This window comes from Corythoichthys intestinalis, chromosome 6 (genome assembly GCF_030265065.1).
Source record: "Corythoichthys intestinalis isolate RoL2023-P3 chromosome 6, ASM3026506v1, whole genome shotgun sequence".
Lineage (NCBI taxonomy): Eukaryota > Metazoa > Chordata > Actinopteri > Syngnathiformes > Syngnathidae > Corythoichthys > Corythoichthys intestinalis.
The window spans coordinates 44,336,748-44,358,764 of record NC_080400.1 but is presented as its reverse complement, the minus strand read 5'-3'; the positions used below and the strand labels follow the sequence as shown (position 1 = coordinate 44,358,764).

Here is a 22,017-nt window from a genome sequence, read left to right as displayed (position 1 = left end):
ACCTAGCACGCATAGCAAAGTGTGGTAAATCATATAATTACCTTTTCAGCACAAGAAGCAAGGAGTTCATTAGGGAAAATTTGAGCTTTGGAATTTTGCAGCTTTAATTTGTCTTCATTTGTGGACTGGTTATGAAAACAAACAGTACGGGTGCAGATGTGGTTTTGTGCCAACGTGTACATGCAGTGTGTGCGCCTCCGAATTCATGAAGATGTTTGTGAGCGCGTGAGGCAAATCAAGCCCACAAACATTGATCCTCACTATTCCTCTGTGTGCTTATGTCACAAGACTAAGGGTGATTTTTAGCTGTTATTGACATAGGCCATGTTTACATAGTGTGCAACGTATAGTGCCCACCACTCTAAGGCCTGCTAGCAGAAACTATTAATCAGAGGATTTTATAATTAGGCTCCACACCCTAAGGCTGCAAGAACACACACACATACAAACAACACTACATCTGACCATGCAAATAATATATGAATGCTTGCCTCCCCAGAAACACAGAGAGGCCCTGTGTATGCAATGAGACTGGATGTGTGGAAGTGGATTTGGGAGTGCTTTTTGTCCATAACGCTTTAAGGCTTGTTCGCCTTTGACGTTGTCAAACAAAAGTCAGTTTTGTTATATTAGCTTGGGACAAGCAAGGGTATTTATAGCCACTGATGCGGACGTCTGAATGTCACCAGTCGCCCGTAAGATACGCTGTTGTGTTCGATGTCAATTTGGATGTCTGGTGATCGACATTTGGTTGGCCTATTTTGGGTGGGGGACTCACATTAGTGCCTGAAAAGTACATATTTGTCTCTAAATGGGCCTGAACTCTCTGACTAAAGTGAATCATAGTCACTTGCCTTTTTTTTTTTTTTTTTTATAGCGTGACCAAAATAAACACAAAGGCTCTATTTAGTAGTCAGAGTGGAACACAATGAACAAAACAGCAAGCATTATTTTTCATTTTTTTATTTCATTATAAATAATAATGATAATGTGCTTATACACATACATGGCCTTATGTCATTTTAAAAAATACAAATGAAAACAAATATATAATGGCTATTCTAACAAATGTTTAAAGAACAGAGTGCTTCTGTATGGGAAAGTTGTTTTTATCAGACTGGAAATATAAAATCCCCTTTTACAGTTTGGAATGGTTTGCGACATAGAAAAATGTTTGGAATTAATCTGACATGTAATTATGCTTATGGAAAATGGAGACGGAATGATCCGACACTGTAGTGTACTGTAATAACATTTTTGGCTTTGTCCTTCCTAATTTAATTTGCCGTGTTGCAAATGGTGAATTAAAGCACGTGCTCTCATCCTTAATTAACGTAGTCTCAAAATAGAGAGATGAACAAAATAGATGCTGTTCTCAGAAGAAGTTAAGGAATGAACACAAAAAACAGATGGTAATTTGATGAAAAACTGCCAAATTGTTGGGGTTACTCTTCCAGCTTTTTACTATTAATACTGTCATGATGAGCTGCTTAAAATTCATGGTACAGTTTGAGTATAATAACAGTGAAACGGGTCAAATAAAACAAATGTTTTTTGAAAGGATGTGGCTGACGCTGTGATAAATGATATATTGCTCTCCTGCTCAGAGGGGTGAATGCACGTCCATCTTTTATCTAAACTTTGTTGCTCTTTTGCTTTCTCAAGTGTTTTGTGTTCATGACTTGTGACCTGGTGGCTTTTTCCACAAAAGAAAGATCTTTAAAAGGGTTTAAGCCTGTGATCGATCTTGCCTATCAACCACCCACCCCCTCCCCTTTTTGTTTAAAACCACTGCTCTTCTACTGCTTTCTCATCTGTCACTTTCCCAAACGTCACCCCTGACCCCCTCCAAGGGCTCCGGACCACTACAAAAGGGCGGGATCTTGTGCCTCGCCGTACGAAACATCAGTGAGACGCAGAGAGGAAAACAGAGGAGGAGGGCGAGTTTTTGGTCGGAGGTTTAAGTGAACTTCCTCAGCAGTACAGCTGCGATTGTTAGCGTTTCTGCTATGTTATAACTCACATAGTCATTTCCCCGTGTTTGCTTTCTTTGCCTCTAGAATTTCTCGTCATGTGTGGCTTGTGTGGGATCTCAAATAAATGCCATATAGATAAAATCACCAAAGCCCGTTCCCCCTTATCTTCCCTCGGACAGAAACGATTTGGGAGATTAATTTGCCGTTACATGGAATTTTATACATCCTCGTGGGGCTTTAAAAGTTGTAAACATGTTGCCTCAAGTCACATCAACAACTGCTCTTCTTGCGGCAATAGATTTGGGTTTGATGTTTACAAAAAAAAAAAAAGAAAGAAAGAAAAAGAAAACACAGCAAGTGAGCCCGCAATTGGCGTATTTCATTGGTCAGAGTGCCACATGTGCAGAAGTGACCAAATTAAGCGCTTAAATCTGTTCCGTCCATCTGCACTCCTGATGCAGAAATGTTCTCAGTGGATGAACAGTTATTGGTCGGAATCCTTCTTGTGGTCCCTTCTTTTAGCTATCTGTCCGTCCTCCACAAGAAATAATCATGTACTGTCCTGCATCACAGAACATATCCCAGTTCATTTTGGTCCCACTGATGAATGATTATCTTCATTCTTTGCGGATGTAAGCTTTGGGTCAGGCAATCTCAGGCCTCAAATAAGGAAGGGAACCTGTGAAAGGAAAATACAGAGGAAGACATTAAAAGACAGAGATTGTGGTTGACATAAATTTGGGGGTATGAGTCAGTGTGTCTACTCAAGTATAGCATGAATGATTTTAGTACAGTGTGAACAAATGGGAGTCTTGAGAGTACCGTATTTTCCGGATTATAAATCGCACTTTTTTTCATAGTTTGGCTGGGCCTAGATCTTAAAGCCTTTTAGGCTAGGTTCATACTGCAGGTCTTAATGCACAAATCTGATTTTTTCGTGTTTTTCCAACTCGAGTGAAGCATTGATTTGACGGTCAGGTCACATAAAAGTAAACCATTTCAAATCCGATCTAGGTCACTTTCGTATGTGGTTAAAATCTGGGCCACATTTTTCCAGAATGTGGCTGCGGTCTGAACTGTCAAATCTCCCAAATTGGAATTCATGCAGCAACAAAAAGCATGAGAGGCAGGGAGCTACAGCAGTGACGGAGCTGTGCATTAACATTAGCACTTAGCTTGTACTCTGTTTTAAAGCAGAAGCCGGGCATGACCACAGTCATTAAAAAAAATAAAAATTTGACAAAAGAAAAAAAGATAAGCCTGAGAATGCACGGTTTTCTTTCTGTACGCCAAATAAGCAATATTTCAATATTGCTTATATGGCCGAAGGTCAAGGCAAATCGAATGTATGTGTGTGCGTCATGCACGCACAGTGCGTGCATACATTCTAACAATCCAAACTTTGAATGTAAGACTAAACGAGGCTTATTTATGTCTGTTATCTGTATCCTCTTTTTGGAAATCGAAATATGATCACCCATAGAGTTCATAATTATATTGACGGGACACATTCCCCAGACACTGCGCCACGCCTATTAGTAGGGGGCCATCTTACACTCCACTTCAGTCGGTCGAAGTCGGTCGCAGTTATTTTCAAACACATGCAGCGATCCAACGCCAGATTTAGGTTGAAAAAGTACAAAAGCTGTACTGCATACAAACAGGAAGGATTGTCTCAGGAATTATTTCTTCGAGGACTCAAGGTAATAAATATATTTTTCATACCATTCATGCATTTTGAAACATTGTGAAAAAAATCACTAGGAGAAATAAGCCGCTACGGCATTGGCGTCATAGTTCGCAATATTTACGTAAAATAAAATCCTAACTGCACGTTTTTCTTGCTTTTAACCAAGAATCGAGACTTATTTAGGTCCACATCTATAAAGAATTCAGGGAGTTAAGCATTTATTCACAAGAATTTTCAACGGAAAAAGCTCTGTTTTCGTAAGGCGCCCACTACATTTGTGTAGTGACTAATATCATAGTTCGCAATATTTATGTAAAATAAATGCTAACTGCACGTTTTTTTGCTCTTAACCAAGAATCAAAACTGTTTTACATCCATATCTATAAAGAATTCAGGGATTTGAGCATTTATTCACGAGAATTTTCAACGGAAATGCTCTTTTGTTTTCATAAGGCGGCCGCTACATTTGCTTACTGATTAACATCATAGTTTGCTATATTTATATAAAATAAATTATTCGTCCCCGTTCCCCGTGTCCCGTCAATATATTATGAAGTCTATGGATCACCCTAGAATGACGTAGCGCCGGCATGTGCAGTCATTTGTTTTGATGCTGGTCGTGGTCGGTTGGCTCAGAGATAGAGCGCATGCGTAATACTTGAACGGGCTCAATGGACAAAGGCAGTCTGAACAGGCACACCAAAAAACAGAAATGACAAAAAAATCGGAATTGTGCATTATCACCTGCGGAATTAACCTAGCCTAGTGGCAACCCAGTGTATTAGGGTATCGCAGAAGAGTACAAGATGACAGCGAAAGGAAAGAGTCCCCATATTGCTGCCAAACTGTAACTGCTGGCAGGAAGTGAAGAGCAGCCAGCAAATCGACCGACAATTGCTCCAAGCCCGAATTCTTTATTTTTATTTTTTTTTTTATTGTTGCACAAGAGACCCATGATTTTTCTCATTTTAAGGACAAAGGACAGTTTATAATAGCTGTGAAAAAGGCTTGACTAGTTACGGCGAGAACACGGATCGATTAATGACACTCGTAAACTGCAGTTCCATACAAAACCACATCGCGATATCATTTTTCTTAGCGAGGAGAGGTGTGAGAGCCACTTTTGGAGAATCTAAAAACCAGGGAAACTTTAAAAATGTGCGTTTATCAAGCTTTTGTCTGTGTGTATCCATCCGCTAAAACAGCAATATATGATTACGGTATCACATTTGCTATTGGACAAGCTCAGAATTTTCCACTCTGACATAGAACAAGTTTTTATTTTGGGACCCGCCCCTCGAAGACAAATTCACTCACCCTTTGTCGCTCCATTCATTACAGCATATACAATGAATAGGTTTCCGTGTGGCAAATTGTGCTATGCTACTGTTAATGTGAAAAGGCTTTTATACTCGGGACGATTTATTGACATTTTGTTTTGTTTTTCACACTGACAGCCGCAAGAATGCCACTATATTTACTATAATTATAATATTTGATCTTGGTCTCTGGAAAAAACTTGAACAATATGTGTCTTATACGCCATTGTGATTAGTTTTTTTTTTTTTTTTCTTCATTGTGAATTATTTGCCAATAGCCTGAAAAATACAGTCCATTTATACGTATAGTTCATGCAGATTACTAAATGTGCCAACAAAGTATTGTAAGCAATAAAATTAGTGGTCATTTATAATCTATACTTACACTATACTGTATGGCACATGAATTCTTCTAATTCTCTTTCATTTCGATGAGTACCATTTTTTTTTTCGGTCATTGAGGTGCACCATAGCATCAAAGGTCACATTACCCTCAGGTAAGTTGCTATTGATTATCCCCTCTGTGGTAATCTTGAGTCACAGTGGTACATTTAAAGTGTTCGTTTCTAAAATCACACCTCAGTTTGATCTCAATAACCTTTCTCTTTTGAAATGGATGGAAAGCTAATTAACCTTTTCTAGCCCCCAAAAATGCAAACACTTTTTAAACAATTTTTAAAAATAACAAAAATACCACAGTACATTAATGCCATGTATCAAAGCATATTGTAAGATAAAATATTCCACTTCACTTTCACTGATTTTTTTTTTGATTTTTTTTTTGCCTGTTTCACCCTGCTTTTCTCTCTTTCAGAAACTCCTACATCTTTGCATGGACAATGGTCCCCCGCTTGGTAATTATTTTAACACTCTTGGCAGGCAATGTAGCTTCACAATCCAAAACAGAAAAAAATGACCACGTGACAGCTCATAACTTGAAAAAAAAATACAATAGCATAAGGACTAAAAGGCTAAAAGACCTGAATCAAAGAAAAGTGTAGCATCCTCCAGGTAATAATGATGAAGTGGATTTCCACTTTTATTTCAACAAGCCAGTGAATTATTTCTTGTCGTCAAATAATGCAGCACTGTGTATCAAACCGCCATCTCCAGGCTGCTGAAGCATCATTGCTAAATGCTGCCTCCCCAGTTGACCTCAGTCCTCACACCTGTTTCTAATAGCCGCCCTGCCAGAGGCTATTAGGATCCGTCTACCTCCAAAAAAGACCTTTATTTTGCAGCTCCAAGCCTAACTGCACGCTGGTTATCCAGTCCCACTGATTAATCACATCAAGATGGACTGGTCAGGCATGTGACGGACGGTGCATAGGTGTATGAGAGCACGTGTTGTCCCGGTAACAGCCTTTGTGCTTATAGATCTGTGCGCAACACAAACAGACGGAAGGGCGTAACGTAAAAGACCCTAATTTTTTTATTTGGTCCAAGTTATTTCACTTCATAACTTTTTATAGTCCGGAATATTATATCAAACATTCATTTGATACTTGCCGCTGCACCATGTTACACGTGTTTGGACTTTTGGGCTCATTTTCACGCTCTTCGAAGCACACCAACCTTGCAAAAAGATTATTGGATGAGACTGATTGGTCAACCCCCTGTAGACCAAATTGGAAACGCCGGCTGCTGTAATCATACCATAACAGAAAATGACATTTCCCTGCAAATTTTGATTTGTTTGAAGTTGACTGCAAGACTTTCATAACGGCAATGTGAAGTGAAAAGACCCTCTCATGACTCAACAAGCGAATATTCTTTACTACACTAAAGTAGGACTTTCAGGCCTTATTTGAGCTTTACTTTTCCGTGATGTGAGTTGACTTTGTTGAATGACTGTGTCACAGTGTTTGGCGAATTACTTTTCAGTGGCAATCAGACATGCACAATTACCTCCAAAACCTAAGCGTGGAGTAGGGTTGCACCTTAACAAGAAGGACAACAGATACACAAAATACACTATATATGCGTGTCTATTTGTGTATAGACACCCCTACATACATATATATGTGTGTATATAAGTATATATTTGGCGGAAAACGAAAACACAGACAAGACTGAAAAAGCAGTTTCTACTCTTGCACTCCTCTTTAAAAGAAACTGCTGTATTTTAAGCCAAAACAACTGTTGTGTTTGATAGAACAATATGTCTATATGCTGCCATAGCAGATTCATGGCACATTAAACCCCCGAACTATTTTTAATTTGTCCGTTTTTACCCTGAAATCCCCCGTTTACAGACGTCGCGCAACCGCTTTTGTTTCAACCCAGCCATAAAATGAAGGTAATTAATTATATTTATTATTCAAAATGTCTGTCGTTTTTAGCTTTGAATCATTAATTAAAGTCTCATATTTCGTTTAAAAAAAAAAAAAAAAAAAAATTTAAAAACTTATTAATTCCCATATTTTTTACTTTTAAACAAATTATGTCACAATGAAAAAACATGCGTCTGTAAAAAAGTCACGGATATCTACTTCATAACTATCACTTAATTGTATTTTTCTTTTTTTTTTTGTTATAGTTGCATTTTCTCCGATATGTTAGATGATAAATAATCCATCCACACAAAAAACTTGGAAAAAAAAAAACAAACATTCAAAAGGGTAAATATATGAAAAAGAAAATCTCATCTACTCCTTGATGTCTGCGATTTCTGCATCTCGACCCTTGTTAAATTACCATTTTTCACCCATAAAATCCCCCGAAAATCCAGCTGTGGCCATTCACAGCTGTGTCTTGCCACTCAGTGATACATGCTACATGGAGTTTTTGGATCGAAATAAGGTAAGTACGCGATAATATCTTGTTAAAGTCATGGCGTCTGTAATTCTGCTCTCACGTGCTCTCACCTCCAGATAGAGTTTTGCTGTTTAAATAACTTTTTTGTTGTTGTTTGTTTTTTGTTTTTAAAAAACCCTCCTGTTCAAATTTTTTCTTCCCCCAGAAAATTGAGATTTTAAGCTTTCCAATGATGTATCACACATGCATATCGGACAATTTTGAAAGTTGGCCAAATTGGGGGACAAATACAGACATATATATATATATATATATATATATATATATATATATATATATATATATATATATATATATATATATATATATATATATATATATACAGTGTATCAGAAAAGTCAGTACACCCCTCGCATTTCGCCAGATATTTAAGTATATCTTTTCATGGGACAACACTGACAAAATGACACTTTGACAGAATGAAAAGTAGTCTGTGTGCAGCTTATTTAATAGAGTTAATTTATTTTCCCCTCAAAATGACTCAAAAAATAGCCATTAATATCTAAACCCTGGCAACAAAAGTGAGTACACCCCTTAGAAACTACGTACATCCCTAAATGTTCAAATTGAGTACTGCTTGTCATTTTCCCTCCAAAATGTCATGTGACTCGTTACAGGAGTGCAGTCAGCATTGCTGCAGATATTGACGAGGTGGGGGGTCAGCCTGTTAGTGCTCAGACCATACGCCGCACTCTACATCAAATTGGTGTGCAAGGCTGTCACCCCAGGAAGAAGCCTCTTCTGAAGACTAACCCGTCTCATCAGACCATAGGACAGGTTCCAGTAATCCATGTGCTTTGTTGAGATGTCTTCTCCAAACTGTTTGTGTCATTTTGTCATTGTTGTCCCATGACCATGAAAAGATATATCTGCAGAAATGCGAGGGGTGTACTCACTTTTGTGATACATTGTATATATATCACACACTACATATATTACATATAAATATATAATATTACCGTGTTTCACCCATAAAATCCCCAAAAAGTTTGTCTGTGACTATTCACAGCTGTGTCTTGACACACGGTGATACATGCTACACGGAGTTTTGGGATCTAAATGAGGTAAGTACATGATAATATCTCATTAAAATCATGGTGTCTTTAATTCTGCTCTCTCATGCTGTCAACTTGAGTTAGGGTGTAGGGGTTTAAAAAAAAAATCTTAAGGGTCGGTGACCAGCTACAGTACTAAATAATTTTTGTAAAGGTAACTTGCAGTCTTAGGCCTCTTAAATGACCATTTCTAGAGGAAAGATGAGCACTTTGCACAGGTATTTTTTCGTCTTTTTTTTTTTTTAACCCTTTCAATGGCTTAAAATAATACTTCAGATGTTTTAGATTTTTGCCTGGGTGATTGTTTTCATGAAGTGTTGAATTGAAATGCATTAATTACATTCGAAAATCCTTTTCAATAAAACAATATCACTTTTTGGGACAAATACTGCCATGCGATTAAAATGTGATTAATCATAATTAATAAGTACATTCATTTCTGTCTTGTGTAACATGTCCTACACAAAACATAACTTTTTTTTTAGGCATTTTTATACCAATAAGAGAAAAAAACTGAAAAAGGTGCACTGAATAGAACTAAGAATGGTCCAGACATTATCATTTGATATTAAAAAAAAAAAAATCCTGTAGCTTTCAAATTGCCACATGACTTTCAAGTACTGGACTCGAGTTATCTTTTTTTTCATAACATTTCTAACATTGTGCCAGCAAGCACAACATTTGTTATGTGAGGTTTGTCTAAAATGAATTTGACTAAATTTTCTCAAAAACAAGGGAGGGGAAAAAATGAAATCTATTGACCTTACTTTGTCCGTACTGTCCATACTGGTAGGATGCCATGTGGTCGACCGTGTAGCCCTGGGAGCTGTAGGTGGGAGTGCAGTAGGACTGGGAGCTGGGCAAGGACGGCAGAGCTGACATGGAGGGCACACTGGTTAGACCCTCCAGACCTTTGATATGGTCCATGCGTTGGCTGCAACTGGTAGCCATGCCAGGAGGTGCTTCAAGACTACCAGTTAAAGGGGAGATGGCATAGTCGCTTTGAGGTTGATGCGGAACTCCACCGTGATTCAGCAGACCCATCACCTGATAGAAGACAGGAGAGAACACAGTTGCGAGAATAATGTCAGTCTCATGCGTGATTAGGAAATAATGTCGTGTTCATCAGTTGTGATAGCAGGTTTTATGTTCTACAAAATCTGTCTAATTTTAATACCCATACAAATTAAACTCACTGTGATGTAACATGTTGTCGCATGTCTGTGTAATTACTGCTCCAAAATACAATAAAGGGAACACTCAAATCACTTGCCTTGGATAATGAAGAATTAAATATCCCATTTAAAACCTCAATGAGAACGCAATAATAATCGAGGAATTGGCAATGAAAACCCAAATCACTGTCATAATGAGAAACGGATCGTATTCTAAATTAATGGATAAATGAGATCAAAGTGGGAACTGACTTTTGTTCAGATTCCTCATACTAACTCTATTGTGCTTCGTGTCTCTCTTAGAAAGCATTTTGCGGACCAAAGACTTACCTAATTTGTGAAAATTCCACTTCTAAAAACCGTGGCAAAGGATTAAAATTTATCTCTAAGAAAAATTCTCTGAGCTCAAAGGAAAGACCTCCGTAAGATTATTTTGCTAAAGCCTCACAATATATTTGCAGCTTGAGAGAAGCGTTACGTCTTGACCTGGTCTTTATTAGCAACACAATAATCAAATTTGGAGCACTATTCTTTGGCCAGCAAAGCTCGGAAAAGAGCTGCAGGGCAAAGTAGTTCAACTGGTGTCCAAATGCGCCTGTTAGCACTGACCTCCTCAGATGCTGACGGAATACTCCAGTAAAAATCGCTAACCTCTTAATGACAAATTGAGGCTGTGCTCCTCACCTTTTAACGAAAGTGTAACTGAACCTGCAAGTTCTAAATGTATCACATCCACCCTACATCTGATCAGAGCTAAAGCTCGAGGCTCCTTGAGTCATCCTAATAAGAAGCAGGTATGCAGCACTATGTGTCCTCCTGGCCCTATAAGTGACATATTATTCTACATCCACTCACACACATGGTACTGCTTAAATCATTTCCAAGTAGGAGAGGAGGGACGAGTCCATGTTGACTTGGAGAAAGGATTGGTGTTTCCTCTTAGGTGCTGTAACATTTTCCTCAGAAAAAATATAATTGTGATTCAAAGGCTACTTGGACACACACACAAAAAAAAACAGGAGCCGTTGCCAAAGATGCTTTAGGGTCCAGTAACCTGGCAATGCTAAAACGGCAATGTTCTACGCTTATGAGACTAATGCTTATGTTATACAGTATCTATACTTGTTGCATGCCTTGACCCAACATGTCTCTTTTTTTCATGCCAAAGCCTCTCCCTACCTCGTGAGACGGCTGCTGACTTGCCATTCCACTGTTTAATATTGGAACTCAGCCGTTGCCGGCGGCCTGTATCACCGTATCCAGGAGTCCGCAGAGAAGTATGTCGGGACAAGGGGGAAAAACATCTGAGACTAAATATTCCTTCCCCGACTATTAAACAAACAAATAAATAAGAACTTTGCTTTCACTCAAGGGAATATCGAGGGAGGCATTTTAAAAATGTAATCACAAGACTTCCCTGAGGCACAGGGTCCGGGTTTTTCCAACTCGAGTGAGGCATTTACTTGACAGCCTGAAGATGGCAAGTCGCATAGAAGTGGACCATTTCAAATCCGATCTGGGTGATTTTCGTATGTGGTTTAAGTCCAATTTGGGCCACATTTTTCCAGAATGTGGCAGCGGTCTGAACTGTCAAGTCTCCCAAATCGGAATTTATGCAGCAATTATGTCAGCAAAGAACAAGAGCGGCAGGCAGGACAGCAGGGATAGAGCTCTGCATTCACATTAGCACCTTGCTTGAGCTCGGCTTTTACGCAGTAGGCGGGCTTGACCACAGTCATAAAATGAAGAAAAGGATAAGCCTGATAATGTGTTCTTTCAGTTTTCTTTCTGTGCGCCAAATGAGCAATATTTCAGTATTGCTTACATGGCCGAATCGGGGCAAACTGATGCATACACAAAAAGCTTATGTTTGTGCGTCATGCACGCACAGCGCGTGCATGCGTTCTATCAATCCATATAAACTTTGAAGAGTAAACGGGGATTATTAATGTCTGTTATTTGTGTTATTTCTCTTTTTGGAAATTAAAATATGATCACCCTGGAATTATGTGCAACCAGCATGTGTTGTCATTTGTTTTGATGCTTCTGCGCGTGTGGGTCATTATGCTCAGTGTGTGTCGGACTGCAAGTTATTGCCCATATGTAATACTTGAACGGGCTTAATGGACAAAGGCAGTCTGAAAGGGCACGCCAAAAAAATAGATACAGTATGATAATAAAATCGGAGTTGTGCATTAAGACCTGCGGTGTGAACCTAGCCTTATTTTATGCCTTCATTCTATTTTTTGACAACCTTAATCACGGGCTAACTGCCTCATGAATAAGTAAAAAGACAACTTTATCAGGAAACAAAATCAATATGATCAGAGGGTCGAAGTGAGATGTAGATGTTGTCTAACCTGCGGTGAGAGGCCATTCCCAATGACTGGGTTCAATGGATTGGGTGGGCCCGTGGGGCTCACATAGCTTTCCGAGTATCCTGAGAAGGAGTGGCGTCCAGAGGCAAGGCAGTAGGCAGAACTTCCTTCACCTTGTCCTCCACCACTGGGTACTTGGTGACCCGAGGAAGGCGGAAGAGGCTGCGGTCGATGTAGCGTGCTGGCTGGCTCTAAGGTGCAAATGTTAGAAAATTAGTATTTCTTAGACAAAGCGTTGTTTTCGTCAACGATGACAATAATGAAAATATTTCGTCAACAAACATTTTTTTAAGGGGTGTCAAACGATTAAAATTTTTAATCGAGTTAATTACAGCTTAAAAATTAATTAATCGTAATTAATCGCAATTAATCGCAATTCAAACCATCTATAAAATATGCCATATTTTTCTGTAAATTATTGTTGGAATGGAACGATAAGACACAAGATGGATACATACATTCAACATACAGTACATAAGTACTGTATTTCTTTATTATACCATAAATCAACAAGATGGCATTACCATTATTAACATTCTATTAAAGCGATCCATGGATAGAAAGACTTGTAGTTCTAAAAAGATAAATGTTAGTACAAGTTATAGAAATTTTATATTAAAACCCCTCTTCATGTTTTCGTTTTAATAACATTTGTGAAATTTTCAATCAAAAAATAAACTAGTAGCCCGCCATTGTTGATGTCAATAATTACTGACACAATGCTCATGGGTGCTGAAGCCTATAAAATCAGTAGCACCCAAGCGCCAGCAGAGGGCGGCAAAACTCCGAAAAACACAACAAGTACACCTTTCACTGTGCTGACATTTTAATCTGTTTGAGCGGGGCATTTGTGCGTTAATTGCGTCAAATATTTTAACGGGATTAATTTAAAAAATTAATTACCGCTCGTTAACGTGATAATTTTGACAGCCCTAATTTTTTTTCATGACGATGACCAGGCAATAACGAGCTAAAATCGTGTTTTGGGAGATTGCAAAATAACCAGCTTATTACCAGTTTTCGTCTGACTGTTAGGGCCTCAGCCCCTCCCTCCTGAGCCCTGGCCCACCTTGGGCAGGTGTGTTTTTATTGATTGCAGGTTGGACGCCAAACGGGTGGAGCGGCAATAGCTGCTGGCAATGCCAATCAGCCATCTTCATAAGCCAGTAGACGCCACCACCTCGTCGCCCGATCAACTAGTCTGTTTTCCACGTCAGTTGCATCTCGCATACTTGTTTATTTAACTGATACCTGGCTCACGACATTTATCTTCTCGCCCCAGGTCCTGATTTTGCGCGCCCCTGTCGGATTCCACGCCTGCCTTCCTTCCAAGCGTCCACGCCCAACGTCGGCTCAGCTACCCCGTGCAGAGCGACCTACACCCGCCACCTTATTGCTTGTGCTCGCTAATAAACTAATACTGGCCACAACCCCTGTCTGCATTTGGATCCACTCTCGTGGCACACCCTAACACTGACGAGACGAGAACACGAGGAAAATGCGCAATAGTTTCTGTCACATGTTCACAATGTGTGACATTTTATGTGTAGTTTATGTAGTATGTGTAGCATGGATCGTAGCAGTGTCTGGTTATGTCATTCACGTGACGTGTTGTCTTCCCACACACACACACATACTCACTAGTCTACTCACCAGGAACACACGGTAAGATTTTTTTTCTTATTTTGGCCAGAGAGAATATGCAATATTGTTTTAACCTTTAAAGGTCTGTGCTGAGTGATCATCACACACTAAATGTAACTCGCAGCGTTAGCATAGCATTCCTGTTAGTATTATGCTAATACAAATGCGAACGTCCTCCTAAACTCTCGGAAAACCTTTTTTTACAAACAGTTTGTGGGTGTAATTCATTGAAAATTATGTACTGTTTTCCTGCTGAGTGTGTATTATCACCAAGTTGGTCTTGTCCTTATAGACGCTGTATTATGTGCTCGTCTGTCAATGTTCATTCGAAATAGTTGGAAACCTTTATTTATTTATTCATTTATTTAAATTTGGAGTATTTTTTTATTTTAGTTTACTGACAAAAAACATTTTTAGTGAATGTCAACTAGAACTAGATAAAATTTGTCTTGAGTTTTTGTCAAGAAAAACTAGACGAAGACAAACACATTTTGAGATGACTAAAATATGACGACTAATAAGTAATACTAAGACGAAGACAAAAATTAAAAGGGCTGTCAAAAACAACACTGCTTTGACGGAAATATCAACCTTGTGTACCTTGTGATATGGATGAGGAAGGATAGGGACTATCAGAAAGTTGGTAAGGAGTGAGGCTGGACATGGCTGAAGGTGGGAAACCCCCAGGAATCAGGTGATTAAAGGACATCAGTTGATTGGCTCCAGCTTGCTTCCGCCACCTGGCTCTTCGGTTGCTGAACCACACCTAGTAATAGGTCATTCAAGAACAGGGGGGACATTGTGGCTTTAACATTATTGTAAAATAAGCCTTCACTTTTTTAGTTTCTGCTATATATTCATCTATAATAAGTAAATAAACTATTAAGGGATTACCTCAGTTTACAGATCAATGGTAACCTTTTTTATCACAGGGCGTATTTTTGGTTTTTACAATAGTTGATTTAATCACAGTAACGGGGTTGCAGGTAACACGGTTTCAAATCTGTACTAATTTTTCAGGAGTAGAAGCTGTTTAACCAGCTGTTACTGCTGACCAATAGGACAAGAGTTACTTAAATAAGGCAAAAAAAATATAGTATTTTTCGGACTATAGATCGCACCTGAGTATATGTCGCACCAGGCCAAAAAATGTGCAATGAAGAGGAAAAAAAAAAACATATAAATCGCACTGGAGTATAAGTCGTATTTTAGGGGGGAATTTACTTGATAAAATCCAGCACATAGAACGGATATGTCATCTTGAAAGGCAATTTAAAATAAAAATACAATGGAGAACAACATGCTGAATAAGTGTACAGTGTGGTAATGTTACATGATGCATGAACAACGAAATGCGAACGTGACCCGTACGTTAATGTAACATAGCTATTAAGAGTTATTTAGATAATGTAACATAGCTATTAAGAGTTATTTAGATACCTATAGCATAAAGAACATGCTAACAAGTTTACCAAACCATCAGTGTCACTCCAAAACACCAAAGTAACATGTGAAACGATATAATAATGTGTTAATGATTTCACACATAAGTCGCTCCAGAGTATAAGTCGCACCCCCAGCCAAACTATGAAAAAAAACATCGACTTATAGTCCGAAAAATACGGCAATAAAAATAATCATCTCATTCTGATCATATGGATAAAAGTGGCATGAAGTATGGTGAGAATTTCAATGAACTGTCTAATAAAAACATGAATGATAGAAGTGAGGACATAAATTAGCTCGGCACATTCTTTTGGAAAACTTTCTGACGATGTCAAGTCAGGGGAATCATGCGATTCACTGTTTTCTTTGTTTCTTCTTCAACCATGATAAAAAGATGATGGCAACACAGTTGCGTTTAGTACAATTTAAGTAGGTAATACAGCATTAATGGTATTTTGCAAAAATACTTTCAAGCATTCTTTTATCTTTGATTATTTTAGATGTGGTGGTAGGACAAGTATATTATTTTGTAATATTGAGGGGTGGCAATGAAAAATGTCCTCCAGTTCTGGAATGACAATGTTGTGGCGTGGTTATACATGAGTGTGTGCTATTATAATTAGTTGCTGCTGAGATACAATGCACTGTATTCAAATGGCTCACGGTGCAGTCCTGCATACTAGTATATATGTTCTCACTTACTTGCACTCTGGCCTCAGTCAGTTTAGCCCTTTGCGCCAGCTCCTCCCTGGTGTAGATGTCAGGGTAGTGGGTCCTTTCAAAGGCTCTCTCCAGCTCATCCAGCTGCTCTGCCGTAAAGGTTGTCCTACTCCGTCGCTGTTTCCTTTTGAGTGGCAGATCAGGCTCTGACTCCACATCTGAACCCTCGTCTGAGTGACTTGCTAATAAACAGGACAGAAAAACACATCCGGTATTAGAACAGGCAAATAAATCAGAAAGGTTGAAGCCAACCTCATCAATTTTCATTAAACATTTAATAATATCAGGTGAGCCATTTAGCACTGTCTAGTCTTTCTTGTGGTTTTGTGGCCAAACAGACATCCATTCAGGAGAATTATTGTGAGTGAATAATCCCCATGGAAAAAATCCTACAGCTCCACGGGGATACTGGTGGACTAAAAGCCACACAAAAGGCTAATTTGGATCTAAGGGCCATTCTTCTGCCTTCACTGTGTGAGAGACTGAGAGAGAGAGTGAGAATGCATGTGCAGAGCAGATGAACATCAAGGCTTAGTCAGGTAACTTCTGATCTCTGAATCTTTTTAGGAGATCAATCACCAGAAATCCTCCAAAAAAATAAGATGTGACTATTTTTTGTAATATATATGGTATGTTTTTTTTGCCAGACTTGTTAGTTGTTACTTACCTGGTCCACCAGCCCAAAATTCTCCTTTATTCATCTCGACATCAATTGTAATGAATATTCTATGATCTGTTTTTATTCAGCCCACTTTTTTTTGTTACACATATTATATATACAGTATACATACAATTCCTCCTCAACATAGGCAACATTTTGTGTGCTATAGTTGATTAGTTTCCCTTCATATGAGAATAACATACATAGGAATCCAACCAGATGAGGGACCCCTGTGTGAAACTGATCCTTGCACCCCCATCGTCAAGTTTCTTCCCGCATTAGCTATAGCAGAAAGACTAAACGTAACATGCAACTGGGGCAAATTGGTGAAGAAAAATTCATGCATGAGGGCAGCATTGACTGAAATATTTTCCAAATAGGGAGTAAGTGAAAGCTGTAGTGCTACATTACAGCTTCAAAATATCTTCCCATTTTTATCACCATCGTTATTTAGTCATCACTCTGGTTCTAATATATTCTAACATAAAACAACAAATAAGCAGTTGAAATATGTTGAACTTGCTGGGCCACCAAAAAATAACTGATATATTCGGCCTTTCGGAATTTGGGGTGTGGTTAGCAGGCTTTTGGCGTTTTGGGCAGGATGGCAAAAAAACAAGAGATGAGGCCTTTGTTGCCCCACACATGCAGTTTCTAAAGCAGGGCCACATGGAATTCTTTTTGGCTCCCCCCGATCTTTGTAGCATGCACGTTCCTCAGCATTTCACAGGGATTTGGGCCCTGGGAAAGTGGAAGGAGTCGGGAAAATCCTTAATCATTTTGGAATTACCTATTGGTTATGACTGCTACCGTAGTTTACAAAAGATACAACATCATGGCACCCAGTCTCAACAATGTTAACAGTTCACAACCTGATCTGCATGGATGGCTCAAGAGAGCTCACATGTTAACCTCCAGAGTGTTGAATGGTTACATGGGCTCAACAACTTCTCACACTTGTCTGCGTAGTCTACGGTACATGGATTTGGGTAGGTGGTGATGGCATGATGATATATTTTCTCTGTCTTATCAAAGAGTTATTGTGTTAAAATATGCCTCATATAAATGCATAAATGTTCTTTGTGTAGCACTTGTGGTCGAATTAATAGACTTGAAAGAGTGGAGTTTACTTGCCATTTATATGGCGGAAAACACAGACACGACTGAAAAAGCGGTTTCTGCTCTTGCACCCCTCTTTAAAATAAAATGCTGTATTTTAAGCCAAAAGAACTTTTGTGTTTGATAGAACAATATGTCAATAAGCTGCCATAGCAGATTCATGGTGCATTAAGTGGCCGAACTATTTTTAATTTGTCCGTTTTACCCTGAAAACCCCCGTTTACAGACGTCGCGCAAACGCTTTTGTTTCAACCCAGCCATAAAACAAAGGTAATTACTTGTATTTATTTTTCAAAATGTCTGTCATTTTTAGCTTAGAATCATTATTTGATGTCTAATATTTTGTTCGACAAAAAAAAAAAAAAACGACTTTGAAAATTTATTCACTCTTATATTTTAAACTTTTAAACAAATTACGTCACAATGAAAAAAATGGCATCTGTAAAAAAGTCACGGATACCAACCTCATAACTATACCTAAATTGTATTTTTTTTTTTTGTTTGTTACTGTTGCATTTTCCTCGATATGTTAGATGATAAAAAATCGATCCAAACAAAGAAAAATTGAAAAAAAATGTTTGAAAGGGTAAATATATGAAAAAGAAAATCTCGACCACTTCTTGATGTCTGCGATTTCTGCATCGCGACCCTTGATATATTATCATGTTTAACCCATAAAATCCAAAAAAAATCCAGCTGTGGCCATTCACAGCTGTGTCTTGACACTCAGTGATACATGCGACATGGAGTTTTTGGATCGAAACAAGATAACTACGTGGTAATATCTCGTTAAAGTCATGGCGTCTGTAATTCTGCTCTCGCGTGCTCTTGCCTCCAGGTAGGGTTTTGCTGTTTAAAAAACATTAAAAAAAAAAAAAAAAAAATGCCCTCCTGTCCAAAATTTTTCTTCCCCCAAAAAATTGAGATTTAAGCTTTCCAATGATGTATCACACATGCATATCGGACAATTTTCAAATGTGGCCAAATTGGGGGTCTAAGAGCGGAACTTCAAGTCACTTGAGTGTTTTCCGCCATATGCACTGACAATGCAACCATTCCATTTCACTCAAGGCATTCTCCAATTAGGACCCACACATAGTTTCCCCGGTAATACCTGCACCAGTGTTGGCAGATTGGACAGGTTCAGGCCCAATTGGGCTATTTTCAAAGACTCAGGGCGGGTGAATAATGCACTGAGTGTGTTGATCAAATGTGTGCTACTTTTGATGAAATTTGGCAATTTGGGAGCTGTTCTGACTTATTTGTTTTCTTACAGCAGCATCTTCTTTGCTGTAATTACTGTATATCTGGTATTTTAGCGCCTCACAGCACGTGGAGCTGTTAACTGCGTGTCATTTATGAATTGAAGGTAAAATTCAGCTAAATTATTCTAAAATGACTCTTTCACGCACAAATCATGTTTTACATTTTTTTTTTTTTAACCCTTACGAACCGTTACAAAGCATTTATTTGACTAGACATCCAATTCATTTGAAACTCATTTATAATTATATAATCTAAAAATACCTAAATGATGTATAATTAGTAATATAATTATAATATAAGTAAGATAATATAATTAATAAAGTAATATAATTGCTACTATATAACTCTTTTCAAATTACTAAAAAAAATTGTCACTTGCACTTACAAAGGGTTAAAATTCATAAGTGTCAACTATTAAATAGTGTCAACTGTAGTGACCACTGTCCCTAAAACGGTTCAAATCAGTCTTGTTTTTGGCAGCCCTTCGAATTTTCGTCTTAATCTTAGTCTTTTGGATGATAATATTTATTAGTCTTTGTCTTATTTTAGTCATCTCAAAATATGTTTTTCTTCGTCTAGCTTTTGTTGACAAAAACTCAATACTAATTTTGCCTAGTTTTAGTCAAGGTTTACTAAAAATGTTTTCGTCTATAATGATTTTTTTTTTCTATTATTACAAAAACAAATAAATAAGGGTTTCCAACTATTTGAATGAACATTGACAGACGAGCACATATTGTAGCATCTACAAGGACAGCACCAACTTGAGTATAATAAACACTCAGCAGGAAAACAGTAGGCTATATTATTTTCAATTATTCGTACCCACCTGGATGCCACGAGTTGTATGTACAAAAAAAAGTTGTCCAAGTGTTTAACCCTTTAAGGTCTGAGCCTATTTTGTATGATTTTGCATGCCTTTGAAGTTGCCTTTATATTTCAAAGAAAGAATTGTTTGCGATGGCCTGGTTTGGTCCCTTTTTTGTGACACCTTGAACTTCATGTCCAAACTGTTGTTTCCTTCACTGACCAATTATAAATCATCATTTTGGGCCCAAAAAGACCAAAAATTCCAAAATCGTTTTGTCAAAATTTTTAATATTGATGTCCAATTGACAACCAAACATGCGTAACGAACCGTTTTGAAACTTATATATATATATATATATATATATTTGACAATTCAACATAAACAACAGGTATAGCCATAGGCGTTTTTTGCCTTTATACATACTCTAGTCAAAACCGGTTATATACAGCAGACCAAACAGTGAAGAACAGTGAAAAAATATATACCATCTAACACAAAAAGTGTTTAGAGGCCATCTCTTTATGAGTTTAGGTATTGCGGCCCATCACCGGATGAAAACTATGTACACACAATCAAGCTTCTTGAACACACATTTATGTACACAAATTGAGAAGACTGATTGTGGGAAAAATATATATATATATTACATTGGAAAAAAAAGTATTTTCAAAAATATTTACAATAAACAAGTTAATTTTTTTTTCAGGCATGCCACTCCGAAAAGCAGTTTTGTCCTGGGACACAGGGCTACATCACACAGCCCACACTTCCATGGGGTGTCGGTCCTCTTTCCACCCTTCCACCCTTCCATTTTCATTTCACTTTATTTTCATTGTCACTATAAATGTACATGAAAAAAAGTTAGTATTTATGAAAATAATAAAGTATAAAATAAAAATATATACAGCAATAAATAATAATGGAAATCTATATGTATGACAATAGAAAGAATACCATAGCTGAATATGTGCTACATCCCTAATCTTCATATAGAAAGAACACCACCACAAATTATAAATTCCTGCCTGGGATACACACAGTGCACGTACGACTTTGATCTGATATGCACATTTTATTATTATATACACAAACACACACTTATATTGCATCAAAATTAACTTTGGCTTGCAATATCAAAAGAAACTTTCAAAAGAAACTTTTTCAGCATAAAAAAAAAAAAAAAAGTGACTTGACTTACCTCTGCTCATCGATGGCGTCACCCACGTGTTCAAATCCGTCACTATCTTCACTCGAGGACTCTTCCGAAGAAGACGATGATGACGAATTTGGACCATCCTCTTCCTCAAGTTGATCAAAAAGCATAATTGCTTGCGCTAAATTTAGTTTTCCGTTCATTCTCAAAGTCACACAAAGTCACTGCTCGATCCAAACGGCCGTCGCTCGCCACCTCGCTGCTTCAGAACACTCCTCCCTCTCGTTCGGTGGAACCTCGCACGGCAGCTATATTTATTTAAAAAAAAAACGCATTTTGTGCTTCCACTGTGACTTCGAAAGGGTTCGTTTGATTTGTGTTTTTTTCATGGAGCTTCCGTTTTGAAAAAGGACATGATGGAAATATAGACATAAACAAATGATCCATGCAGCGTTTTAATGTTTTTTTGAGAGGACAATAAAACTATAAAACTTAAATGACAATATCTCACGTTTTAGTTGGTCGATTGACTTCAAATAATAACGAGAGTAAACCGCAACTTCCGCACTTTAAAACGAGACCAACCAACGGCATGTGGGTGACGTAATTAAAACGTGAGGGCGCTTCAAAGACGACGTGCGCTGAGGACGTGCCGGCGCGTCCTTCGACTCTCAAGGGTTAAGCGGACGCTCCCTAATGCGAATGCTATGCTAATGCTACAAGTTACATTTAGTGTCTGATGATCACTCAGCACAGACCTTTAAAGTCTAAAGCAATATTGCATATT

At 38.1% G+C, this 22,017-nt stretch overlaps 1 protein-coding gene across 5 annotated transcripts in view; it reads right to left on the bottom strand.

Moving 5' to 3' along the window:
• Positions 1 to 1,816: 1,816 nt before the first annotated feature.
• pax3b (paired box 3b) overlaps positions 1,817 to 22,017 on the bottom strand; it is a 36,679-nt gene continuing 16,478 nt past the window's right edge. For 3 of the 5 annotated variants that reach the window (XM_057838147.1, XM_057838150.1, XM_057838148.1), the window contains exons 5-9: positions 16,203 to 16,402; positions 14,655 to 14,820; positions 12,393 to 12,601; positions 9,625 to 9,904; positions 1,817 to 2,655 (exon numbers count right to left, since the gene is read on the bottom strand). In XM_057838147.1, the coding sequence (XP_057694130.1) occupies positions 2,621 to 2,655; positions 9,625 to 9,904; positions 12,393 to 12,601; positions 14,655 to 14,820; positions 16,203 to 16,402 (890 nt within the window). In that variant the 3' untranslated portion in view covers positions 1,817 to 2,620. Of the gene's footprint in view, positions 2,656 to 9,619; positions 9,905 to 12,392; positions 12,602 to 14,654; positions 14,821 to 16,202; positions 16,403 to 22,017 lie in introns of all 5 variants that reach the window. The other 2 variants (XM_057838149.1, XM_057838152.1) reach the window with 1 other exon arrangement.